The 21,730-nt window shown below is 43.6% G+C and overlaps 1 protein-coding gene across 11 annotated transcripts in view; it reads left to right on the top strand.

Moving 5' to 3' along the window:
• TMCC2 (transmembrane and coiled-coil domain family 2) overlaps positions 1 to 21,730 on the top strand; it is a 101,762-nt gene that overhangs the window by 65,987 nt on the left and 14,045 nt on the right. The window contains exons 1-4 of one of the 11 annotated variants that reach the window (XM_083508891.1): positions 465 to 787; positions 7,957 to 8,099; positions 19,542 to 19,762; positions 20,045 to 20,125. The exons of 4 other annotated variants lie outside the window; for them this stretch is intronic. In XM_083508891.1, coding sequence (XP_083365017.1) covers positions 20,105 to 20,125 — 21 coding nt within the window. In that variant the 5' untranslated portion in view covers positions 465 to 787; positions 7,957 to 8,099; positions 19,542 to 19,762; positions 20,045 to 20,104. Of the gene's footprint in view, positions 1 to 446; positions 788 to 1,218; positions 1,282 to 7,956; positions 8,100 to 18,578; positions 18,632 to 19,541; positions 19,763 to 20,044; positions 20,126 to 21,730 lie in introns of those variants that run through there. 6 more of the 11 variants (XM_083508882.1, XM_083508890.1, XM_083508886.1 and 3 more) reach the window with 6 other exon arrangements.

Here is a 21,730-nt window from a genome sequence, read left to right as displayed (position 1 = left end):
AACTCTGGCCTTTGTCTTTCTAACTACCAGGGAATTGAGGATGGGTGCGGGGCCTACCCATTTGCTGTCTGGCACAGAGCCACTTCCTTTGCTACCTTAATGACCCATACTTAGAGGACTATTCCCTCACTAGGAAGATAGCCTGGCTATTCCTGGAATTGAATCTATGCTGGATCCAGGAATTAGAAGGAGGCTCAAGCAATGCAGTCTACCCCACAAAAAACTCATAATATGTTTTAAATAGAAAAAGATGAGAGTGGTTCCAAAACTTTTCAAGGACTGGGTGCTTCTAATCTTTGCAAATCCTGGCATGCCATCAGTGAGCTGCCTGCTCTTCTGACTGGGACCCATCACTCCAGAAGGTCTGTCCAAGTTTGTCACTTCTGACAAGGCATTTTCTTGTTGGCTGGGACTTGGGTGCAGCAGCTATGACTCCTTCCTCCATGCCAGCTGGCCTCTGACCGTGTTCGGTTTCGGGACTTTGCCTCCCTTTGCCCTTTTAAAGATTGGGTTACTTAGAGAGTCGACAACTGTCTGGGGAATGAAAAACTGCCTCGGAGAGCTGGAGAGTTTGGACGGTTCCAGAGAAACTCTTCAGAGACCAAAGCAAGTAAACTAGAGGAGAGGAGTATTTTCTGGCTGGAAAGAAAGACAATGGTAAAGGCAAAGGATTATCCTTGGGAGACGTTTTGAGGAACGAATAGAACTGACCTAGCACAGTGACCTTTTGGTCAAAGGAAGCTGGAGATCAAGATTGGCTTCTCAGCAGAGGAGATTGGCTTCCAGAGTATCCTTTGTGTTTTCTAGATGTATAGCATGGAGTTGGGATGTTATGTTTTTCTACATTACTGTGATTTCTTGATTTTCACGCTCTCTGTGTAAGGTAGAGGGGATTTCCCAGGCTTTCCTTAATGGTGAAGAGTTATGTGATTGGAATGCAATTTTTGTAAGCAGATGTATGTACATGCTTCCCAGAAGTCTTAGTATCCCATTTTCTGATTGCTTCTAATCTTTGGGGTTCATTTAGTTTCAGGTCACCTGGGTGTGTTAGCTCACAGAAGGCATTTGCTTCTCGTTCAGTTTTGGATGTTGACCCAGGTATACTAATGTTATACAGTAATCACAGTTAACAATAACGCTTTATAGTAAAACTGTAAAATGTTCAGTGTTTTATTAATGAAGAGGGTTACTCTTTTCCTGAATGAATCCTTTGCCAAGAGAGTTAACACAGCCCTGAATTCAGTGGATGGAATCGTAGTAACATGAGCTCTCCTTCCTTAGGTAAGACCTCTGGTTCCTTAATGCAGAAGGACTGAGCACAGAAGCAAAGGAAGAAAAAATTAGGAACATTGCACTAATTTATTTCTCTGTGCAGAAACACATACCTAGGTTGATGGAAGCGGTTGTGTTTACATTTAATGCATGCTGTTACTACTACTACTACTTTATTTAGTGCATTTCAAAATTGCAAGGTGCATTATATCCATTGAATGGTCTTTTTTTCCTATGTGTACATAGTTTTTTTATCACCACTGTACACTCAGTACAAAGATCTCCTTCAAAAGGTAAAAGATATAAGGTCGGGTGGGATGAAAAAAAACACACCTCCCAGCAGCCATAAAGCATCTTATTCCAGTAATCTTTACAACAACCCTGTGAGGTAGTCTAGCAGTATTATCCCCATATAACAGATGGAGAAGCAGAGTGAGTGAGTGGGGGTGGTGGAGACCGAGGCTGAGTACAATCCTCTGCATGTCTGCTCAGAAGTAAACCCCACATAACTGAATGGGGCTGGCTACCAAGTACGTTGGAGCTACAGTACCCAGTAACCTGGGAATAAGCCCCACTGAATTCATAGGGACATGCTTTTGAGTAGACATTGAGCGGAGGATTGCACTGTGAATTACCGTATTTTTTGCACCATAACACTCACTTTTTTCCTCCTAAAAAGTAAGGGGAAATGTCTGTGCGTGTTATGGAGGGAATGCCTACGGGTGGCATGCCTACGGATTTTCCTCCTCTAAAAACTACGTGCGTGTTATGGTCGGGTGCGTGTTATAGAGCGAAAAATACGGTACCTAGTGACTGTGTGACATTGAAATGAGGGAGTTTCCAGCTCCCTATGCTGTGCCAGCTCTAAAGCCATTAGAAAAAAATATAAACAAAATCAAACTTTAGAAAATGCAGTTTTCCTGTTTCTTTCCTCCTTCTTTGTCTTTTGTTGGTATGGAAAGCAGTGAAGTCAGTGGGACTGAACTGCATGTCATACAGTGCCCAATGGAAAAAATGGAGTAAGACTTTCATAACCAATTCCTTTGATGCCATAAGCGTGCTTGGACTTGTACTAGTAAGCCTGTGGCCAACCAGATTTTGTTGGATTACAAATCCCATCATCCCTCACCACTGACTTTGCTGGCTGGACTAGATGTGATTTGGAGTCAGAAACATATGGCGAGCCACAGGGTCCCCACCCCTGATCTCACAAATCCTGCTGAACTCAGCTCCAAGTAGGGCGGCCAGATGCAAAAGAAGGCAGGACTCTGCACCTTTAATAGTTGTGTAGATGGGAGGATTTCACCAGGTGTATTGTGTGTGATGCTGAAATTTCTTCTGCACATCTGTTAAAGGTGCAGGAGTCTGATTCCTCCTTCCCTTGGCCACCCTAACTTCAACACTTCTTCAAATCTGACCCCTCACCCTTAATTTGGACCTCATCTAGAGCAAAGGAGTTGGTTTTTTAATTTTGTACTGAGGCTGGTTTGATAAATAAAGCATGTCATGTATGATTTGGTCAGTAATAATACAGACTTTGACTCTTAAGGTTGTAAGAACATAGGAAGCACCTGCTGGATCAGGCCAATCATCCTGTTTTCACAGTGGTCAGCCAGATGTGTATTCTTAATTTGGTGGAGTATTTCACATACTGTAGTTTAATTCTTTTTCCAAGTTCAGCTGAATGCATGGGAAGAGCTCTAGGTCTGTTGGTCAGGAATTCTAGAGTTTTTAAGTTTTTAAACTTAAGTGAAACACTGGTTCTTTGGATGGTGGTGGTAAAATTGTCACTGATTTACAAGGGGGCAAAAGGAGTCAGGGACCTGGTTTTATGTTAGTTGATTCTTTTTAAATTGTGAGAGCTTAGGAGCGGTGAGAACTTATTTACAGATGTGTATACTTAGTGTGTATTTTTGCAAACAGGAGGACCAGATGTAATGAATATAATGCATCCTTTACATCTTATATTACCACTCCCCTTTAAAAGTCTCTTCAACTTGGAGAATGTGAGGAGGTTGCAGTTGGGCATCAGTTAAATGTGGGCAAGTGTGCTTTCTCCATGATTTCAAAGCAGCCATAGTAACATGGTACCCTCCACCTCCCCTCAGCTTCAGCTAGCATGGTGAATTGTCAGGAATGATGGGGATTGGAGTCCAACATCTGGAGGACACCTTGTTGGCCGCCTCTGTTCTGGAGGGGGGGAACCCTGGTCACATTTTGCAGCTGTTATACTGGAATAAAGAATCCCTATAAATTGTGCAAGAAAAAGCCTGAGCAACATATGGATTCCTATGACCTTCTGGTATATCCTTTCTGTGCTCTTCCATGTGGGATCAGTAGATGCAAATGGAGTAGGAAATGGATGAATTATAGATTAAAAACAGTAATCTCAAAATGCTGGCTGTTCTTGGATATGTTGATCAAAAGCCTAGTCTCCACAAGAAGAAAGAGGAAGGTTGACCACTAGTGGCAGCTTCAGGATTCATTTCTTCAGTTCAGGGGTTTGTATAAACTAGCTTATGACCAAAATTGGAGACTTAAGGATTGTGGTAGGAGGCAGCCTTTATCTCTCTTTAGCAAGAATATATACTCTAGATTAGTTACCCTTTCACACACATGAGCTAGACGGGCATACAACTAAAAGCAAGCTTGTAAATAGGCAGTCACTTGCTCACCTGTGGCTAGTCAGAATTGCTACCAGGTGAGCAAATAGGGAGATTTTTTAAATATAAATTTGAGTTTGCGCCCTCCCCCCATCTCCCAGGCTATAGATGTGCTTTATCAATGGCTTATACTGGTATGCATGCACAGGTGAGCATAGAAAAGTGTGGGCTGGCAACTTATTTGTCAGGCTGGTTAAAAGTAACAGTGCTAGTAGTGTTACAAGAAACAATGCAGTTGGTTGGTAGTGAAAAACTGAGAGGGAGTTGTTCTTGGGGAGTTTTCTCCCTGACTCTCTTTTTGACTGTGACTAAATAGCTTTGAAATGCGTTATTAAACCTGATCTCTGGCTCTCAGTGTCCCATTTGGTAGCACCCTCATGTTGCCATTTCATAATTTCAATTCTTGTGAAAGCTGTCATTATGCAATACCTCTGAACAGCTACAGCAGACGTTGTACACAAGGTATCTCATAATATGTGTGGGTAGCCTTTCCGGCTTTCTTAAAAGTGAAGCTCATGGACAACTTTGCTTTGTTTTTGCCTTATTTTTGTACTTATGAACTGATCTTGGGTGCCTGAAGTAGAGCCAAACAAGATGTGATGGTGACAGATAAATGCTGCTTTTACATGTCTGCCCCACTCATATATAAATCTGGGGTGTTTCAGGAGGAAGGGAGGTATATTTAGACTGAAAACAGTGAGAGGGCTTCTGGAAGAGTCTTGCTGCTGCTAAGAGTTGTGTGCCTTCACTACCAGTCTTGAAGGTGCCATGACAGGCCGCCATGACTGTACTGCTAGAATTGGGCCACCAGGATATCACTGTACCTCTGATTGTTGGAAATAGGGAGTGAATAAGTGAATGAGGTTGAATCGCTCCGCGTATTGCGCTGTGGTGCCACAGGAAAATAGACATTAGCTGTGGATGGGTGGAGGTGATACAAGGCTAGACTAACCATATCCAGACAGATCTTCAGATACCCAGCATTTCTTGTTCACATTTATCAGTTTGCATGCAACCAGCATGGGCCAGGCAGAGTACAGAGTGGCTTCCCATGCCGAGTGACAATATCATGTGCTCCCATTTCTGTATTATGGCGCCAAACCACAGGAAGCTGTCTGGCAGTATCCTTAATTAACTGAGATAATTAGGCTGCAGATAAGAATTTCAGAGAGAGTATGCAGTGACATTTCAACCTGTTGCAGTCGCTCTGTAATCTAACTCTCTTCAAAGCAAGCTTTGTTGAGTTGCCAGCAGGCCCGGGCATGTGCTGTCATCCATAACAGGGCTGGGTTGGACCCCAGCAGTGATCATGAAACTTTTGGAACTTTCCCTAGCAAATGAAAGTCCTTAAATAGCCTTCCCCTGGATTCCAACCAGAGAGCAGCAAATCCGCCTGCTTACTGGATGGTGGTAAATTTGCAGAGGTGAGTCACTGTTTTTTCACCAGAGAACTATTTGTTGAACAACACAGTCCTGCATGCTTACTCAGAAGTAAGCAATATTGTGTTCAACATTATGAATGATTCCCACTGAATAGGATTGTAGCCTCTGTTTAACCATAACATCTGTGCCCCAAACCCAACTCAATTGCTGGTTTTTTGTTTTTTTAAAAAACAAACCATACAAAACTAAAGTCAAATCTGGGGCCATTTGTTAAAATATCCCTTTAAAAACCACAGGATTATGGTGGTTTTTTTGCTGAATTAAGCCATGTAATTACCCTGTTTTAAACGATCATTGTTTAAGGGGCATTTTAATGATCAAGATGATGGAGCAACTTCCCTATGAGGAAAGCTTACGCAGCGGTTCTCAACCTGTGGGTCCCCAGATGTTGTTGGACTACAACTCCCATCATCCCTGAGCTCTGGCCTTGCTAGCTAGGGGTGATGGGAGTTGTAGTTCAACAACATCTGGGGACCCACAGGTTGAGAAAGGCTGGCTTATAGCGTCTGAGACTTTTTAGTTTAGAGAAACGGTGAGTAAGAGGTGACATGATAAAAGTTTATAAAAATTATGCATGGCATGGAGGAATTGGAGAGAGAAAAGTTTCTCATAACACTAGAACTCATGGACATCGAATCGATCTGCAGGTTGAAATATTCAGGACAGATAAAATAAAGCACTTATTCACACAGTGCATGAATTGTGGAACTTGCTCTCATAGGAGACAGTGATGCCCACCAACCTGGATGGCTTTAAAAGAGGATTAGACAATTTCATGGAGGATCAGGTTACTGGTGGCTGTTAGGGACGATGGCTGTGTTTTATCTCCACTCTGCTTGCCAGTTGATGAGTATCACAGGTGGGCAGAGTGCTGTTGTGCTCAAGTCCTGATTGTGGGCTTCCCATAGGCTTCTGCTTGGCTACTGTGAGAGCAGGACGCTGGACTAGATTGGCCATTGGGTTGATTTAGCAAGCTATTCTTAACAAATGGCTTCAAGATTTGACTTCCACCTTTTCTTCATCAAAGAGTTTCTTCCGCCCTCAAAGCCGATAAAAACTTGAAAAAATAAAAACTGCATTGAAACTATACAGAAAGTACAGTAACAATAAGAAGCCATGCTATGAATGCTGCCTTTTATCCTCCTGCCGTTATTAGTGGTGGTTTGCACTGCAGCAACACTGAGGTGTCCCATTATGCTAGGAGCTGTATGGCTACCTACCAAGACGCATATTTCACAATCAGCATGGGAAGAGAATGTTGTTTCCATTCTCCTAATGAAGAACTAAGAGACTAATTAAAATAGCCTGCTCAAGGTCACTCCTTCCTTCCTTCACATACAGTTTTGTTGAATCTGTGCCTTCCGCATTGCAACCTCACATTTTTATGGCAAGATGTAATCCCACAAGAAAAACTCCCAGAATGAGCGCAACAGAAGAACAATCTGTGGGAAGCTACAGAGATATATTTATAAATCAGAAAACAGATGAGAGAGGCTGGTGTTCAAATCTTCCTATAGGTGTCAAAATGCTAACCTGTTTGGAGACTCTGCTTCTTTCTTAAGCTTTGCATACTCTAGTTCAAAGGCCTCTGAATTTAGTCCACGTGCAATGAATGGGAGATAGCCTCTTAATAAACAGGTTGGCCTATGGGAGAGCAGGTCTTCTCTCAAGTATCCAGGCCCCCAGTTGTGTATAAAGCTCTGAACAAGTATCAAATCTCTGAAGTGGTTTCAGTGGTGTATTGACAGCCAGTGCAGTTCCTTCAGAATATGTTCGCAGTCAGCCACTTCCTACAGGAGCCTAGCTGCAGTTTCCAGACAAGCTTCTTGGACAGTTCTACATGGGGGTGTCCTATCACTGGGCCTGATACTAGCACCCAAAGCAGATTTGCAGGAGCCTGTGCTCATATGAAGATCTGGCCAAGGAAAAGTTTCACTCTCAAAAGCAGGAGACTTAACAGACTTCATAAAGCACCTGACACTACAGTCTTAAACACATTTACTAGGGAGTAAGGCATCTTGAGCTCGGCGTAATTTACCTTTGAGTAAACATGCTTAGGATTTAATTGTTAGTTGTGTTTTGTTGTCCGTGGATGCACAAGGCCAGATAATCTGTTGCTGTCATGAGCACTGAGTGCTTCGTAGTCCCCAGCTCGTTGATGAAATTGGCATGGCGGAAGGGATCTGCCATAAGATCTCTTTTGTGGCTTACTTGTTCTGTACCACAGGATTTTCTTCTGAATTGCTCTCTTCAAAGAGCACACTGCTTATTCAAACAGGGCTGATTGGTAGTGTTTGTTCTCTGAATGCTTTGGGGAGGAGGGGGGGGGGTGCGGGAAGCAAGCACCAAGGAGACAGAAAAGCTTCCCCCTGCATCTTGCATGTTCCTTCTGCCTCCGGGTTCACTCTGTTCTCCGTGGCACTAGCCAGGGCTTATTGTACTTGGCTGCTGATTCAGAAGCTTCAGTTCCCCAGCGAGCAGCCGAAACACACATGCCTTCCTCTCTCTCCCCCCCATCCATGGTTCGTATGCTCCCACCAGTACCCAGCCCTCCAATCCTTAACTCAACTCATGACAGCAGGAGGAGAATTTCCCTGTGGAAGGATCACACAGCCGGGCTCGTTACCAACGCTGCTGCTCATGCCAGAAATGCACCCTTCTGAATCTGACCCCTGCCCTGGGAAAAAGATATTGCTGCTCAACTCTTTATTAGGAGTGTTTGTAAGTACAGCCTTCTTTCTTCTGCATTTTCAGGAGCACGGGCTCATCGGAGGGCAGATGGTAGCATGCAGGACCAGCCCAATATGTCTTGCTGCCTAGGATGGACAAGATTTCTCTCCCATCCCAGTTCCATGAATCAGATTGGCTGATCAGATTGGCAGTTGAATTGAACTTGAGTGCTGACTGCCTCCACCACAACAGAGGGCAGCAGGTCGCTTACAGAGTGCAGGGCAAGCTGGGCAGCAAGTCTTTGTCCTCCAAGTCTTTGCCACCTGAGGCAGATGCCTTACTATGCCTAATGGTGGGGCCTGTCCTGGTTGCAGGACATTTGGGGGCACCTTGATTGGGGTGATGAATCTACTGGTTTATACTGGTTCTACTATACTGCAGGATTCCTTTTCATACTATATCTCCTGAAACCAGCCAGCTGGAGAAGAGGGCAGAAGAAGTAGGAGGTGCTGTTGCCAGAAGCTCCCGCATGGTCCCTGTCTCTCTGCCTCTTCCATGATAAGCAGAAACATTTTGAGTGGTTGCAGTGCTAAACCTCTGCTGCTGGAAGGTTTTTGATGTTCCAGATGTTGCTGATCTTCGACTCCCGTCATCTCTGACCATTGGATATACTGGCTGCGTCTGATGGGAGCCCAGTTTACCCACCCCTGTTTTAGGTCTGTTTGCTGCAGGATCCTCTCCCACCCTGGAACTTTGCACCCTCTTCCCAAAAAGAAGGCTATCAGTGGCTGTGTAGTACCTCCAGCCACTGAATACTGGTTGCTGGGGAACACAAGTGGGAAGAACATTTTTGAGCTCATGTCTTTCTTGCAGTCTTCCTATAAGCATCTGCTTGGTCACTGTGGGAGTCGGATGCTGGCCTAGATTGACCTCTTGGCCTTGCTACAGAAGGGTTCTTACGTTCTTAGGCTTTTGGAGAGAATACAGTTGTGATGCTCTGCTTCCCCTTTTGTGGGGAAGAATATCATAGTGGTGTAGGTGGTTGGAATGTGCAGATTTTCATATTTATTCTGATTGTCTTCTTGAATCTTAGGAAATTGCTTTCTCGGGGTTTTTTGGTTTTGTTGTTGTTGTTGTTTTTGCAAAAGTAGGCTGCTGTTCCCGCTGCAGCACAGTTCTCCTGCTTACCTTACTAAATGTGAGGTGGCTTGGCTGCTGCTATGGTTAAATAAAACAACTTTGTCATTTTTTGCTCAAGGAGTTGCATCAGCTCAGGTCTTTAGGAGAAAGTTGTCCCCATTCCAGACAGTGTTCTGTTCTAGCACTGCCAGTCTGCAGATCAAATTGAATTTTAACACACACATACACACCGATGTGCATTTGTAAGGTGACCCTTAGATTATTTTAGACACTTAGAACTGAAATTTTTGAAACTCTGATGAATTTAGGCCAAGTTTCCTCCACCTCCTTCCAAAAGACCTCAGTGTTCTGAGCAAGCCAATAGAGCTCCTTTTTCTTGTAATTGGCAGTGTCTAGGAAAACATGCCTTGTGCTTACTATTTTGAGCATAGGTTGCTTAGCCCTTTTCTTCTTCTGCTCTGTTTCTGAGCAAACTGGTTATCACTGAGCTGAATTTTATTCAGCATAGACTTTCCATTACCCAGCTTACAGAGGGTTGGCACTGCCGTTGCAGAATATGGCTCATTGGCCACATTCAGTACATAGAACTGAACACATAGTGTGTTTTCTCCTTCTGTGAAGCTGCTCATTTAAGGTGGCCTCCTACCACCCAAAAGAGATGAAATATACTGCCAAAGAAGAAACTGATCTACATAAAATTTGGATATGCAAATCGATGTGTACGGATGCCATTTTAAAAATAATCATTGGAATTTACATAGAAATTTACATAGAAAGACTTGTGACTGGGTGACCTGATTGACTGTTTAGTCTGCTGTCCAGGTGCTGATTTCAAGGTACCCAACTCTCCTTTCTTGTGGTTCTTTATATGGAAACAAGACTTGGGGCTGTTCAGCCCTTCAGATAAAGAGCGTCTCTAAACAAAGTTCTCCTTCTCAGTTTGGCTGCCTCTCAGCTCAAGGAAACTGGATTTGTGCTGGAGTTTTGTTTGCTGTTTAAATTTCTCTCCCACCAATCCATTTGCTTAAGATGGAGGCAGTGTTTGTAGACTCCTGGCTCTGTTGTTCTGATGACATCAGGCTGTTGAATGCTGGTGCAAATGGATGTTGTAAAAGCAGGCATTGCTGCTGGATCTTCAGGTTAATGCTCATCCACATAGTACTTTTGAAGGGGAACAGATGTGTTTTTTACTTCATTCACAGTAACACACTTTGGTCCTCTTTCTGCATATCTACTTGAGTGCAAAAAGGGCCAGTTCCAGAGTACTGGGCTATTGCATCTTTTAGGTAGAAAAGAAAATATATCGTAATGCCATGGACTAATGCAGAGTCATGGCCAACCTTTTGGGCAAGTGTTCCATAAGTCTAATCTAAGTATGAGACAGCACCACTCTAGCTCATGCTCGGTGGCGGAGGAAGGGGGTGTGGTAGGTGCGGCCCGCCCAGGGTGTCACCACTGAGTGGGGTGACAAAATGGCGGGTGGCACTCACCTATGTGCGGTGAGTGCCGCCCGGCATTTTGTCACCCCCCAGCTGTAGGGTGGCTGAGTGGGAGGAGGCAGGCAGACTCCAGAGGTCAGTGTGCCTGAGGCGCCCGAGTGGCTTCCTCCACTGCTGCACAGATCGCCATGGCGCCCCCATGTGCGGATTGTCGCAGCACCCCGTCTGCCCCTTGTGGGCAGATCGCCCCACCCCCGCCGCTCCAGGTGCTGGAGCACCTAGCTACACCCCTGCTCATGCTGCAGTATTTATGCAGCCCCCAGGAATTGGGGGAGTTTTGATGTTCTATGTTTTGATGCGCTGAATTACAGGCAGCAGCAAACCATGAAAAGACAGAATGTAGGCCTGACTATGCTGAGATGTACCCAATTTCTTTTAAAATTATAGTACCTATTTCTAAATTCATATCTAGACAAAAAAAAATAGTACACAGAAATTTTATGCAGAACTGTGCCCTCTTTTGTCCTCTTTTTTATTATTACGGATGTATAAGTGGCCACCCTATTTCCACCACACCAGCTTTAAATCCTGCTTTTCCTCCTACATCTCCAAAGGAGCCCACTGGCTTTCTGTGGAAGAGAACTTTAATTATGACTGAACAACTGCAAAGCTTTCCCTCTGTACAGGGATTTTAGTTCATTTTATTTGGCTAATCCTTATGTCAAATCTACTGCACAGACATTTCAGGTTTGCTGGGGTTTATTAAACACTTTGCCCTTAAGCGTTTCTGGCATCCCAATTATCCTTTTGTTGCTGAAAACAATAAAACAGATTGATTTGCTGTAGGAGGTTTGACATGACTTTGCATTTGCAAATGAAGTATTCCACTCCGGTAGGTTTAGGACATAAAGACTGAAGGCTTATGATATGGTCCAGATGCAGGAAATGATGAGGTTCCATCCTGTTGGAAACTAGCGTTGATAGTAGCATGTAAAGAGTCGGCCACGACTGGACCTAATGATCAGGGGTCCCTTTACCTTTACCTTTTTAATCCAATGCAGGCAACTCCCCATTTACATGGGGGTTACATTCCGAGGCACGATGCATCGAAGTGAAATCGCGTATATTGGGAACACCATTGAGAAAGCCTGCAAACACCACAGTTGCTCCCTTCAAGCCTCCTTGCTCAAACTTTGTGCTAGGTCTCTTGCAAAGCCTTGCTTGATGCTGTTTTCGGGCCATTTTGCCATTTCCACGCTCTTTTAGGACCGTTTTTGCCCTTATTTGTGCCACTTCCGGATTTGTGGGAATGTGTGTGGCCACAGTCTCATTTGCCTTGAACGCCTGCAAATGGGGAGTTGCCTGTATATTGTCTGAATCTGCTAACATGTTTTCTGTTGTACAAGTTTGCCGCATTCACCATTCAAACTGGGATATTTTGCTTGCTGTTGTAATGCTACTCTGAGCATGGGTGCATCCAAATAGGGACTTCCTTAACGTCAGATTTCCCCTGGACAGGGGTAATCTGGTTTAAATTGCCTTTGACGTGATAGCTTCTAAGTGCCCTCTTTGGTCATATGGGGCTCAGGAGGGTGAGGGTTATGTGAGGTTGGCAAGCTGTGCAAGTAGTAGCAGCATACTCTAGTACAAAAACATTTGTTATTGTCTGAAAATAGAAAATCTGTAGCACTACCCAGTTTGTGGCTGATCCCTGAAAGTTTAAAAGAGCTTTATCCTGAAAATCCCATTACCCTGCTGTGGTTTTAGTACTATTCCCTTTAGTCTGATTATGTAACAATTGTTTCCATTTCCACATCCAGTGTGCATTCCTGTGTTCAAAATGAACCCAGTATTCATCACCTTTAGGCAGCCAAGGCTTTCCTGGGTTTTTAATTTTGTCCAAAGAGCCTGGGAGAGGAAGTTCCTATAGCTTTATAAGGCGTGAGACACCCGCACATGCTTCCTCCTCTGGAAAATCAGGCTCCAGGGCCCCCATCAGAGTCAAGAGAGCCTGGCTCACTCAAGCCAGCTGGGTTCCTGAACTCTGCGCTGTTTAAGTGGGAAAGAAAAGGTTCTCTTGGACTGTACAGATTGATTTTGCCCAGGGGCGTTTACACAGGCAGCCTAGAGTGCTGAGATTGCCCTAACCTCCTCCTGATGTTAACGGGAGCTGAAGGTGCTTAGCACCTTGTAGGATCAAGGCAGTTGAAAAAGCTGCCTCAGCGTTCCTCTAACCTCTGCACTGAAGGCTGGCTGAAGCTCTCCTCCTCCTCCAAAGTAAAGTACTCTGCAGCTTTCCAACTTGTGGTGGTTAATGGCAATGGCAGCCAGTCCCCACCACCACACAGAAAAGTTATGGGCAACCCACCAACCCTTCTCCCAAACATCTATACGTTCCACGCAACTATATACATGCTCCCCTTACATGCACAATCTCATGTCACTCTTTTCACCTTAGTATTTCATATTGCTTCTTTGTTTTTCTTCCTTTCCACTTCTTTCCCCCTCTGAACTATCTCCTCCTAAACCCCATTTCTCTCTTATTTCATGCTTCCCCTTCATCATCCCATTTCTCACTACATTTGTTTTCTGCAGCCTCTGCTCCACCTTTTCCCTCTTAAACGCCAGTTGTTTCATCTATGCTCAGTTCCCACCCATGATTTACAAGCTTGATTCAAGTGGTCTGTGAAGTGTCCGTGGATTTATAGTGGAAGATGGGAGAAGGCACATCCACCGTATTAAATATTTATATTGATTTTTAATTGTATTTTATTGCTTTTATCTCTCATATGTTGGTATTTGTATTACAGACTAAATTCTGTGGAATTCACTTGTAATACAACCAAATGCAATATATAAGAAATAAAGGAAGTACTAAAAAAATACAATTAAAAATCATGTCACGTCTAACAGAGTGTTACAGTTTCAACAAGGGGCAGAAAAATCATCCAGCAGTCTGCCAAGACCTGCAGCAACTTTTCAAATAGTCTGGGGTGGGAGAAGTTTTGGGAAATAGTGCTCTAGTGCATGAAAGCATATTGCATAATGACAACTTGTTGATACATAAGGTGCCATGAGACACTCTGGGCTGTGTCCAATGCTAGTGCTACTTAGAGTATATCCACTGAAATTAACCGCCCTAAGTTGGTTGTGTTCATTTGGTTCAGTGCAACTTTTTTGAGTAGAATCAATGTTGGGTGCAACCCTTGGTTTTTTCTGCAACTGACATGGCTGCCCCTCTAAAAATTGCCTCTGTTTCAGTCAATCACTCAAGTTGGCTTGGTTTTCCTCAGGCACTATGACCTCACTGCTACTGTCAGCAAGATTGCTTGCCTCCTCTTGTCACGCTGCCTGCCTTTTGAGTGCAACCCTTCTCTCAGAGATGCCTTGCTCCAGGATCACACAAGGCTCCTGCTGAGATTTCAGACATTCTGTGCCCCTTCAATATCATTATCCAGTCCGGCTGAGGAAATTGCTTCTTTTGTGTGCATTAATTGAGGAAGCATATAACCTCCCTGTGGGACTTTTGTCTACATAGTAGGCGAGGGAAATGTATTTTTGGCTGTTTCCAAGGTCTTGTCACTAATTTGTGTATTGATATTCAAAGCACTTGGTCAGCCATGCTCTTCCTTCCTTCAAACAATTACTTTCTCCCTCTTTCCTATGATGATAGTATTCTTTTTCTTTTGAGGTAGCTTTTATACTCCGTAACACAATATAAAAAACACACTGTGCTGGTTGCTATGCTAACCCAGAATTTGGTCCTCTCTTAATAGGTATGCTGTGGTCACTATGACATGCAGTTCTGTGAGTCATTTTGGGGACTGGGTTAAAAAAAATGAAATAGAAGACCATCACAAAAGGCTAGCAGTTTCTTAACTCTTTTCTGTCAGGTAATTCCCCCATCAAAGATCTTCCCCGGTCCCTAGCTGCTTTTATCCCTGTTATGAAAGAAGATAATTTCCTATCTCTTGCACAGTGGGAGTAAAAGCAGTGGGGAGTGGGGATTTGGGGCAGGAAAATAGCCTCAATGGGAAAGGATTTGGAAAATTTCCCCCTGTCCATTTAAATGGCAGTTTCATTGCTTGCATTTTGTAAAACAAAAGTGTAACATGTAGTTCCACCCTACATTGATTTTATTGGGGCATTTCACATATTCTGCAGGGAAAATTTGACGCTTGGTGGGGAACCTCCATTTTGTATCTTGTGTTTTGACACCCTTAGGCAAATAACTTTCAAGAAACCTCTTTCAACAATTGTGGCTTCCTGCAAAGATTCCATAGCTTGTTGAAGGTGCTGAAAGTTTTTAGGAGACCCCACACAGAGTTATAATTCACATCACCCTCAACTAGCTACAGTTTCCAGGATTCTGTTAAAGTGCTATAAGAGTGCTTTAAATGTACGGCGTGGGTGTGCCCTTGGACAAGGTGGCATATGATAAACCTCCTGTTCTGCCACTCACCTTCTTTGGTGCTTCATCCAAGGGGAGAATAGGTGTGCAGTTGGGACATTAGACCCCTGCCAGTCTTGAAGGCTTGCTATTTTATGAGGCAGCTCTACAGGCTTGTAGCTTCCAGACTTTGTGACTTCCAGGTTAGGCTGAGAGGCAGTGTCTGACTCAAGGTCACCCAGATTTGAACCCTGGTCTCCCAGATCCTAGTCTATCATTTTGACCACTACCCCACACTGACCCCATCAACAGAAGCCCTATGCAAGGATTTGTACTTCCACAACAGGGTCTCCCTCCTGCTCCCCCGCATGCTCCCAAAATTGGCCTAGAGGGGGCGTCGAGAGAACTCCAGAGCAATGCGCGAGGGGGGCAGGGAATTGTTCTATCTGATAAGCTGTTACGCTTGTACAGACAGAATGTTTTAATAGCATAGTGCTGAATTCCACCATATACTGTATACACACACACAGTGATATTCAGTGCTGGTCCTACTCAGAGTAGAAGTTAATGGCCATGGCTAACATAGCTTTATTAATTTTAATTGGTCTATCCTGAGCAGGACTTGATTGAATACAACCCATATATATATATATGAATGAGAGAGATAGCAGCTAGTTGGTCAATTAAAAATTCAGCATAAAACAGGACAAATAAGGCAGGTTTCCCCTAGTGCCATAAAGAAAATAGAGAGAGTGCAAGGTGAGTCTCTCTAAGAAGGGAGTTCCTTTAATGAAGCACAGCAACTGGAAGACTCTGTCTCTGGTCACCACCTGCCTTACTTTATATGGCATGGGGATGTGGAGCAGGGTCTCTGACCTTGGTCTTAAGGACTTGGCAGATTTAAGGTAGAGAAACCGTCCTTTTGGTACCCTGGTCCTAAGACATTCAGAGGTTTGTAGGTTAAAATTAGCACTTAACATTTTGCTCAGAAATGACCTAGTAACCAATGTAGTTGTGCCAGAACTAACGTTTAGATGCTTTGTATGACTCACCCCAGTGAACAATTGTGCTGCTGCAGGTACAGTGAGTTGCAATAGCCTGAATGAGATATTATCAGTGCATGGATAACTGTTCAAAAGAGTGTACCTGGTTTTGTTTTGACATGCTACAACTGGGTTAAAGTCAGTTGGACAGGACGAGGGAAGTGGAGGTGTACAGTACAGGCAATAACCATTTTGCACGAGTTCAAAGCTCGCGTGATAGTGCACACGCACATATCACCATGAACCTAGAAGAGGCAAGAAAACAGGTTGGACTGAGGGTGGAATGGGGTGTGGCAGGACAGGCTCCACTGTCACACACAATGAGCTTGAATGCAAACCCCACGGAAATTGGGGGTTGCCTGCATTTCTTATTCCTAAAGCCTAGTTTCACCAAAAATTCTGAACCTGACCTTGGCCCAGGCCTGGGATTAGAAACATGTTTCTTGTGTTCCAGAAAGTTATGCAAGCAGTTGTGCTGCAGAGGGACAGGTTCATTTTTGATAATCAAGAGTTTTGATTGTCACATTGCCACACTTCCTTCTATTGTATCTGCACAGTTGGTGTCGGCTATTTGGGAATCTGATATAATTTATCGAGTAGACCTCTGGGGATAGCAGTGCTTCCCCCTACCTCTATCTCCTTGAATCATACTTACCTATGTCCTATTTTCAGCTTCTTCTATAAAGGAGTTTAGCATAAAATCAGGAAGAGGCTGCCAACACAGGTTCCTTAAAACAAAAACAAAAAACCTATCTTGGCATTGGAATTTGAAATTACCTCTTGTGCAAGTCTGATTCACAAGACAGCCTGCCAGCATTGCTGTGACTTTTGAAGGCCAAAACAGACATGTTGCAGGAGAGCCATGATTAGATCTCTTTTGCTCCGCATTTTAAAAGATGCTGCAAATTCTGATACTGATTGGAACAGCAACATTAGGGTAGGTAGGAGATGATTAACTGTTTTCCATCTACCCTTCTCCCCCCCCCCCATCAAAAATAACCACTCATGAAGCTGCTAGTAGTTCTAAAGTGGAAAAGAGGAAGGTACCCACATCATATCTCTCTTTCTTCCCACTGTAGTGCTAATACCAGCTTTGAGGATGGGGAGGAGCATTTAAATAGGGGAAATGACACATTGGGAAAGAGTTAAAAGAGCCTTTCCCACAATACTGATGATCTCCTCACAATCCAAGACCCATCTCCACAAATGTTGAGATATCCAATCTCCTGTTTTGAAGTCCCTACCTTAGTTGATTATAGAGAAATAGTTTTACCTATACATGTCTAATTGAGTTGAATGGAAGTTGTACTCAGTCTTAATTTTGGGGTGAGGCTGGATAAGTTTACAATGGGTGGGGAGCCTGTGATATTTCATACACTGTTGGACTTCCAATGCCCATCAGGCTCAGTCAGCGTGGCCAACATTCAGTGAAGACAGGAGTTGGAGTCCAGCAGCATCTAAAGCAGCCTTTCTCAACCTGTGGCCTTGCTAGCTAGGGGTGATGGGAGTTGTAGTTCAACAACATCTGGGGACCCACAGAATATGGCTAACCTGATCCAAAACACCCACCCACCCCACTCACACATGAAAACAAAGATCATCACAGCCAATTACAAACAAACAACCACACCCTAGGCCAACCCCAACCTCTCTCACCACCAAAGAAACACCAGTGAATATCTGGGGACCCACAGGTTGAGAACCACTGATCTAAAGGGTTGCAGGTTCCCTACTTTATATCAGTGGCTGACCATTCAGCTTCTGACAGTTAACCCTAAAGAAAGCCCCTGTTGGTAAATTTTCTACAGACATATTTACTACCATGTCTAAGAACTATTTTCTAGAATACATCCAAAAGTGGTGCCTTGGGTTTGTTCCTCCTCTGCTGTTTCCTAGTAGCGGTTTCTCCATCTCCACATGGGTTTTGTCCTGCCTTGCTTAAAAAAAAGGGGAACTGAGTGATGTAGTCTTTGCAATAATTGCACACTTCATGGAAACAGAAGTTGAGCAACTTCTCTAATAAATTGACTTGGTTTCCTCTTTCAGCTTCACCAGGCTTGCTTTTATCTTGACCGTACACAAAATAGTTCTTTAAAAAAAGGAAAAAAGAATCTATATCTTGAAGGTTTCAGTTCAATTCCTATGAGTCGATAAGAGAGAAGGAGAAACTCCTCACTGTGTTCTGGGTCCTGGAAAGCCCCCAGAGCAGCTCAGGAGCTAAGAATAGGCCTTCGGTCAGTGTTTGTAAAGTCTGCAGTTCCTTGTTGTTTTTTCCAAAAAAAAGTGCTGATCTTATAAGGTTGAGGCAAGTTTGTGGCTGCTCTGAATGATGTTGTGTGTGGGTTGTGTTTTCCCCGCCTGCTTGCCTCTGTCACCCAGCAAAACAGATCAGTAGGATGTCTGAAGCAGAAAGATAACAGTAGCCTGGGCAAGACTCCGGTAGCTTTTGGATAGCTTTGTTGGCGCTTCCCTCATGGTTTTTCCTTTGCCAAGGATCTTCCTTTGCTCAGCAGTGAAGCTTAGACTACTATGAGAAAGAAGAGAGTGCTGGAACCAGATGAACACTGGAAGGTATGGTACAATGATTAGTGCCTACCGGCCTTTCTTGGGGCACAGCTGTATGAGATACCTCTGTAGAATCAGCAGGATTTTTAGCTTTCATAAGTTTTGAGCTGGAACTTCAACACTTGAAGAGATAGCTTAAGAGCTATTTCACTCCTGCATGAAAGTGGGATTAATACAGTGAGATAGGAAGGCTAACCTTGTGATCAATACACAATGGAATCAGTGTATAATGTATACTAAGTCACTGGTTTAGAAGTAAGGAAACAGGGTTGTGGCTAGTGCCAGTACCAAGCAAAATTGGGCAGCCGCCCAGGTGCATGGATGATAAATGGGCCCCTTAAGCTGAGTCCAAGACCTGGCACAGTCCTTAATTAACCACCTCCTTGCTTTCCCAGCACCAGCAGAGGAGTGGGGATCTGCAGTGGTCCAGATACTGTGACCTTGGACAGGTATTTTAAGATAGTGCCTCCCAATTTATGGAAAACTAACATACCACATCATTCTAATATAGGGGTGCTAAAAATTGGGGTTCTGTTTTCCCACTTAAAGCAACTTGTCTGAAAATGGTTATTGTGGGTGTTACTAACAACTTTCACTTTTAGTTCTGGTGAAATTACGCGTTTCTTTTGAAGAATATTTTGACTGGAAGCAAGGGGAGTAGAACTTTGTTCTATTCTGTTATGTCTAGTACCTTCTGTAATACGACTCCTAACATTGCCTCATTTTTTAAGCTACTCCTGCAAGGTACTCCTGCAAAGTATTATATCATTTGGAAAGGGAGACTTGTTGTAGTCTGTAGAAGTATATTAGACAGTGCCTATCCATTCATGGTTGTTGTTTAATCCTCTGTGTGTATGCTTATATATATAATTTATTTAAGAAAAGCAAATATGTAATATAATCTCATTTATTTAAGGAAAACAGAGTCAAACTCCTTCATGGCAAACATCAGTAATCTCCATTCAGCCCCACGCCTGTCAAGGCTTGTTTTGATTTGGATATGAATTTCAGTTGCCACATCTCTTGAAGGCAAAATGGATGAAGTCCTTTTGTTACTATGCTGAAAAATTATGAGAATTGAAAAGGCACTGAATTGTACTACTTCAGTTTACAACTCAGGAAGATTTTTATACGCAGGTATAATATCTGCCATTAAACTGCAGTTATCACATGTCTGAATGAAATACCAGCTCCTGGGGTTCAGCTGTGCTGGTCCTCAAGCTGGGTAGAAAACTTTGTAAGGAGAGAAACTAGAGAAGCCTTTGCTCTTTGTTTGATGGGAGTTGTAGTCCAAAACATCTGTTGTGATCTCGATCTCCCGTCCAACCATTCATTTTGAGCGCCTAAACAAAACTTACATGATGAAGTAGACTCTAGTTCATGAAAACTTATGTTGTAATAACTTTCTTTGTCTTTAAGGTGTCATGAGACACAACTGTTGTGTTTGCTGCAACCATGACACCATGATAATGAGAACAGATGATGGCTATAATAATAATAGTAAGAACTTTATTATTTATACCCCACCCACCTGGCTGGGTTTCCTCAGCCACTCTTGGTGGCTTACAGAATATATAAGGGTAAAGGGACCCCTGGCCGTTAGGTCCAGTCGTGGATGACTCTGGGGTTGTGGCACTCATCTCGCTTTACTGACCGAGGGAGCCAGCGTATAGCTTCCAGATCATGTGGCCAGCATGACTAAGCCACTTCTGGCAAACCAGAGCAGTGCACGGAAATGCCGCTTACCTTCCTGCCGAAGCAGTACCTATTTATCTATTTGCACTGCGTGCTTTCAAACTGCTAGGTTGGCAGCAGCAGGGACTGAACAACGGGAGCTCACTCCGTCATGGGGATTCAAACCGCTGACCTTCTGACCGGCAAGCCCTAGGCTCTGTGGTTTAACCCACAGCGCCACCCACGTCTTCTACAGAATATATGTAAAACATAATAAAGCATCAAGCATTAAAAACCTCCTGATATAGGTCTGCCTTCAGGTGTCTTCTAAAAGTTGTATAGTTCTTTAACTCCTTGACATCTGAAGGGAGGGTGTTCCACAGTGCGGGTGCCACTACCAAGAAGGCCCTCTGCCTGGTTCCCTGTAACTTCCCTTCTTGCAGTGAGGGAAGTAGCAGAAGACCCTTGGAGGAGGACCTCAGTGTCTGGGCTGAGTGATAGGGGTGCAGATGTTCCTTCAGGAATACTGGACTGTATATATCTCTGATCAGGCAAACCAGACATTGCATTTGTCTGTAGGAACAAATCTGGGATGGCTGGGACTGCTGTTGTGGACAAAACATTTATGAGTTAAGTCTCCACTTCTTCTACGTTGAAAGCCTTTCTGTCACTGTAGTCTAGTAACAATGGTTCATGGGCACCAGAGGCTCTTCCATGAAAGCAGTATGAAAATTACTTACACAGAGTCTACAGAATACATTTAACTTTTGCCATCTCCAAACTGCAATGAGACTACAAACTGAAAAAATGTTCCCTGCTTCCCATTAAGGCTTCCAGATTTTGTGTACAAAGATAACAGACATCCCACAGTAAGACCACTGTTCCATTCCTTCCATCAATAGGAACCACAGACAACTGAGGATGGAAGTCTCAAACTGAAATTAAAAAATGGGTTGTTGTTTTTACCTGAATCTTCAATAATTCTGATGGGATTTGAACTAGTTTTACTCTTTTTTAAAAAGCCATATGGCTCTGTTGTCTTGCTGTAATACAAAAATATTCTATATTCCATATTTCCAAATGCATGAAAAAGGGAGATATGATAGAATTCAGGATATGCCCTTCCCTCAGGTAACTTCAAAATGGCATCTGTATTGAGAGTTTGGTAGCAGGCATATTTAAATCCATTTTACCAATGAATTGGTACCGTATTTTTTGCACCATAACACTCACTTTTTTCCTCCTAAAAAGTAAGGGAAAATGTCTGTGCGTGTTATGGAGGGAATGCCTACGGGTGGCATGCCTACGGATTTTCCTCCTCTAAAAACTATGTGCGTGTTATGGTCGGGTATGTGTTATAGAGCGAAAAATACGGTAATTGAAAGCCGGATGATCAGTTAAAACTCTGTGATACGGTGACCGTCCCCTGAG

This window comes from Podarcis liolepis (genome assembly GCF_965112155.1).
Source record: "Podarcis liolepis genome assembly, chromosome: 6".
Classification (NCBI taxonomy): domain Eukaryota; kingdom Metazoa; phylum Chordata; class Lepidosauria; order Squamata; family Lacertidae; genus Podarcis; species Podarcis liolepis.
Note: the sequence above shows the minus strand (reverse complement) of the source record. Positions and strands in the feature narration are given on the sequence as shown.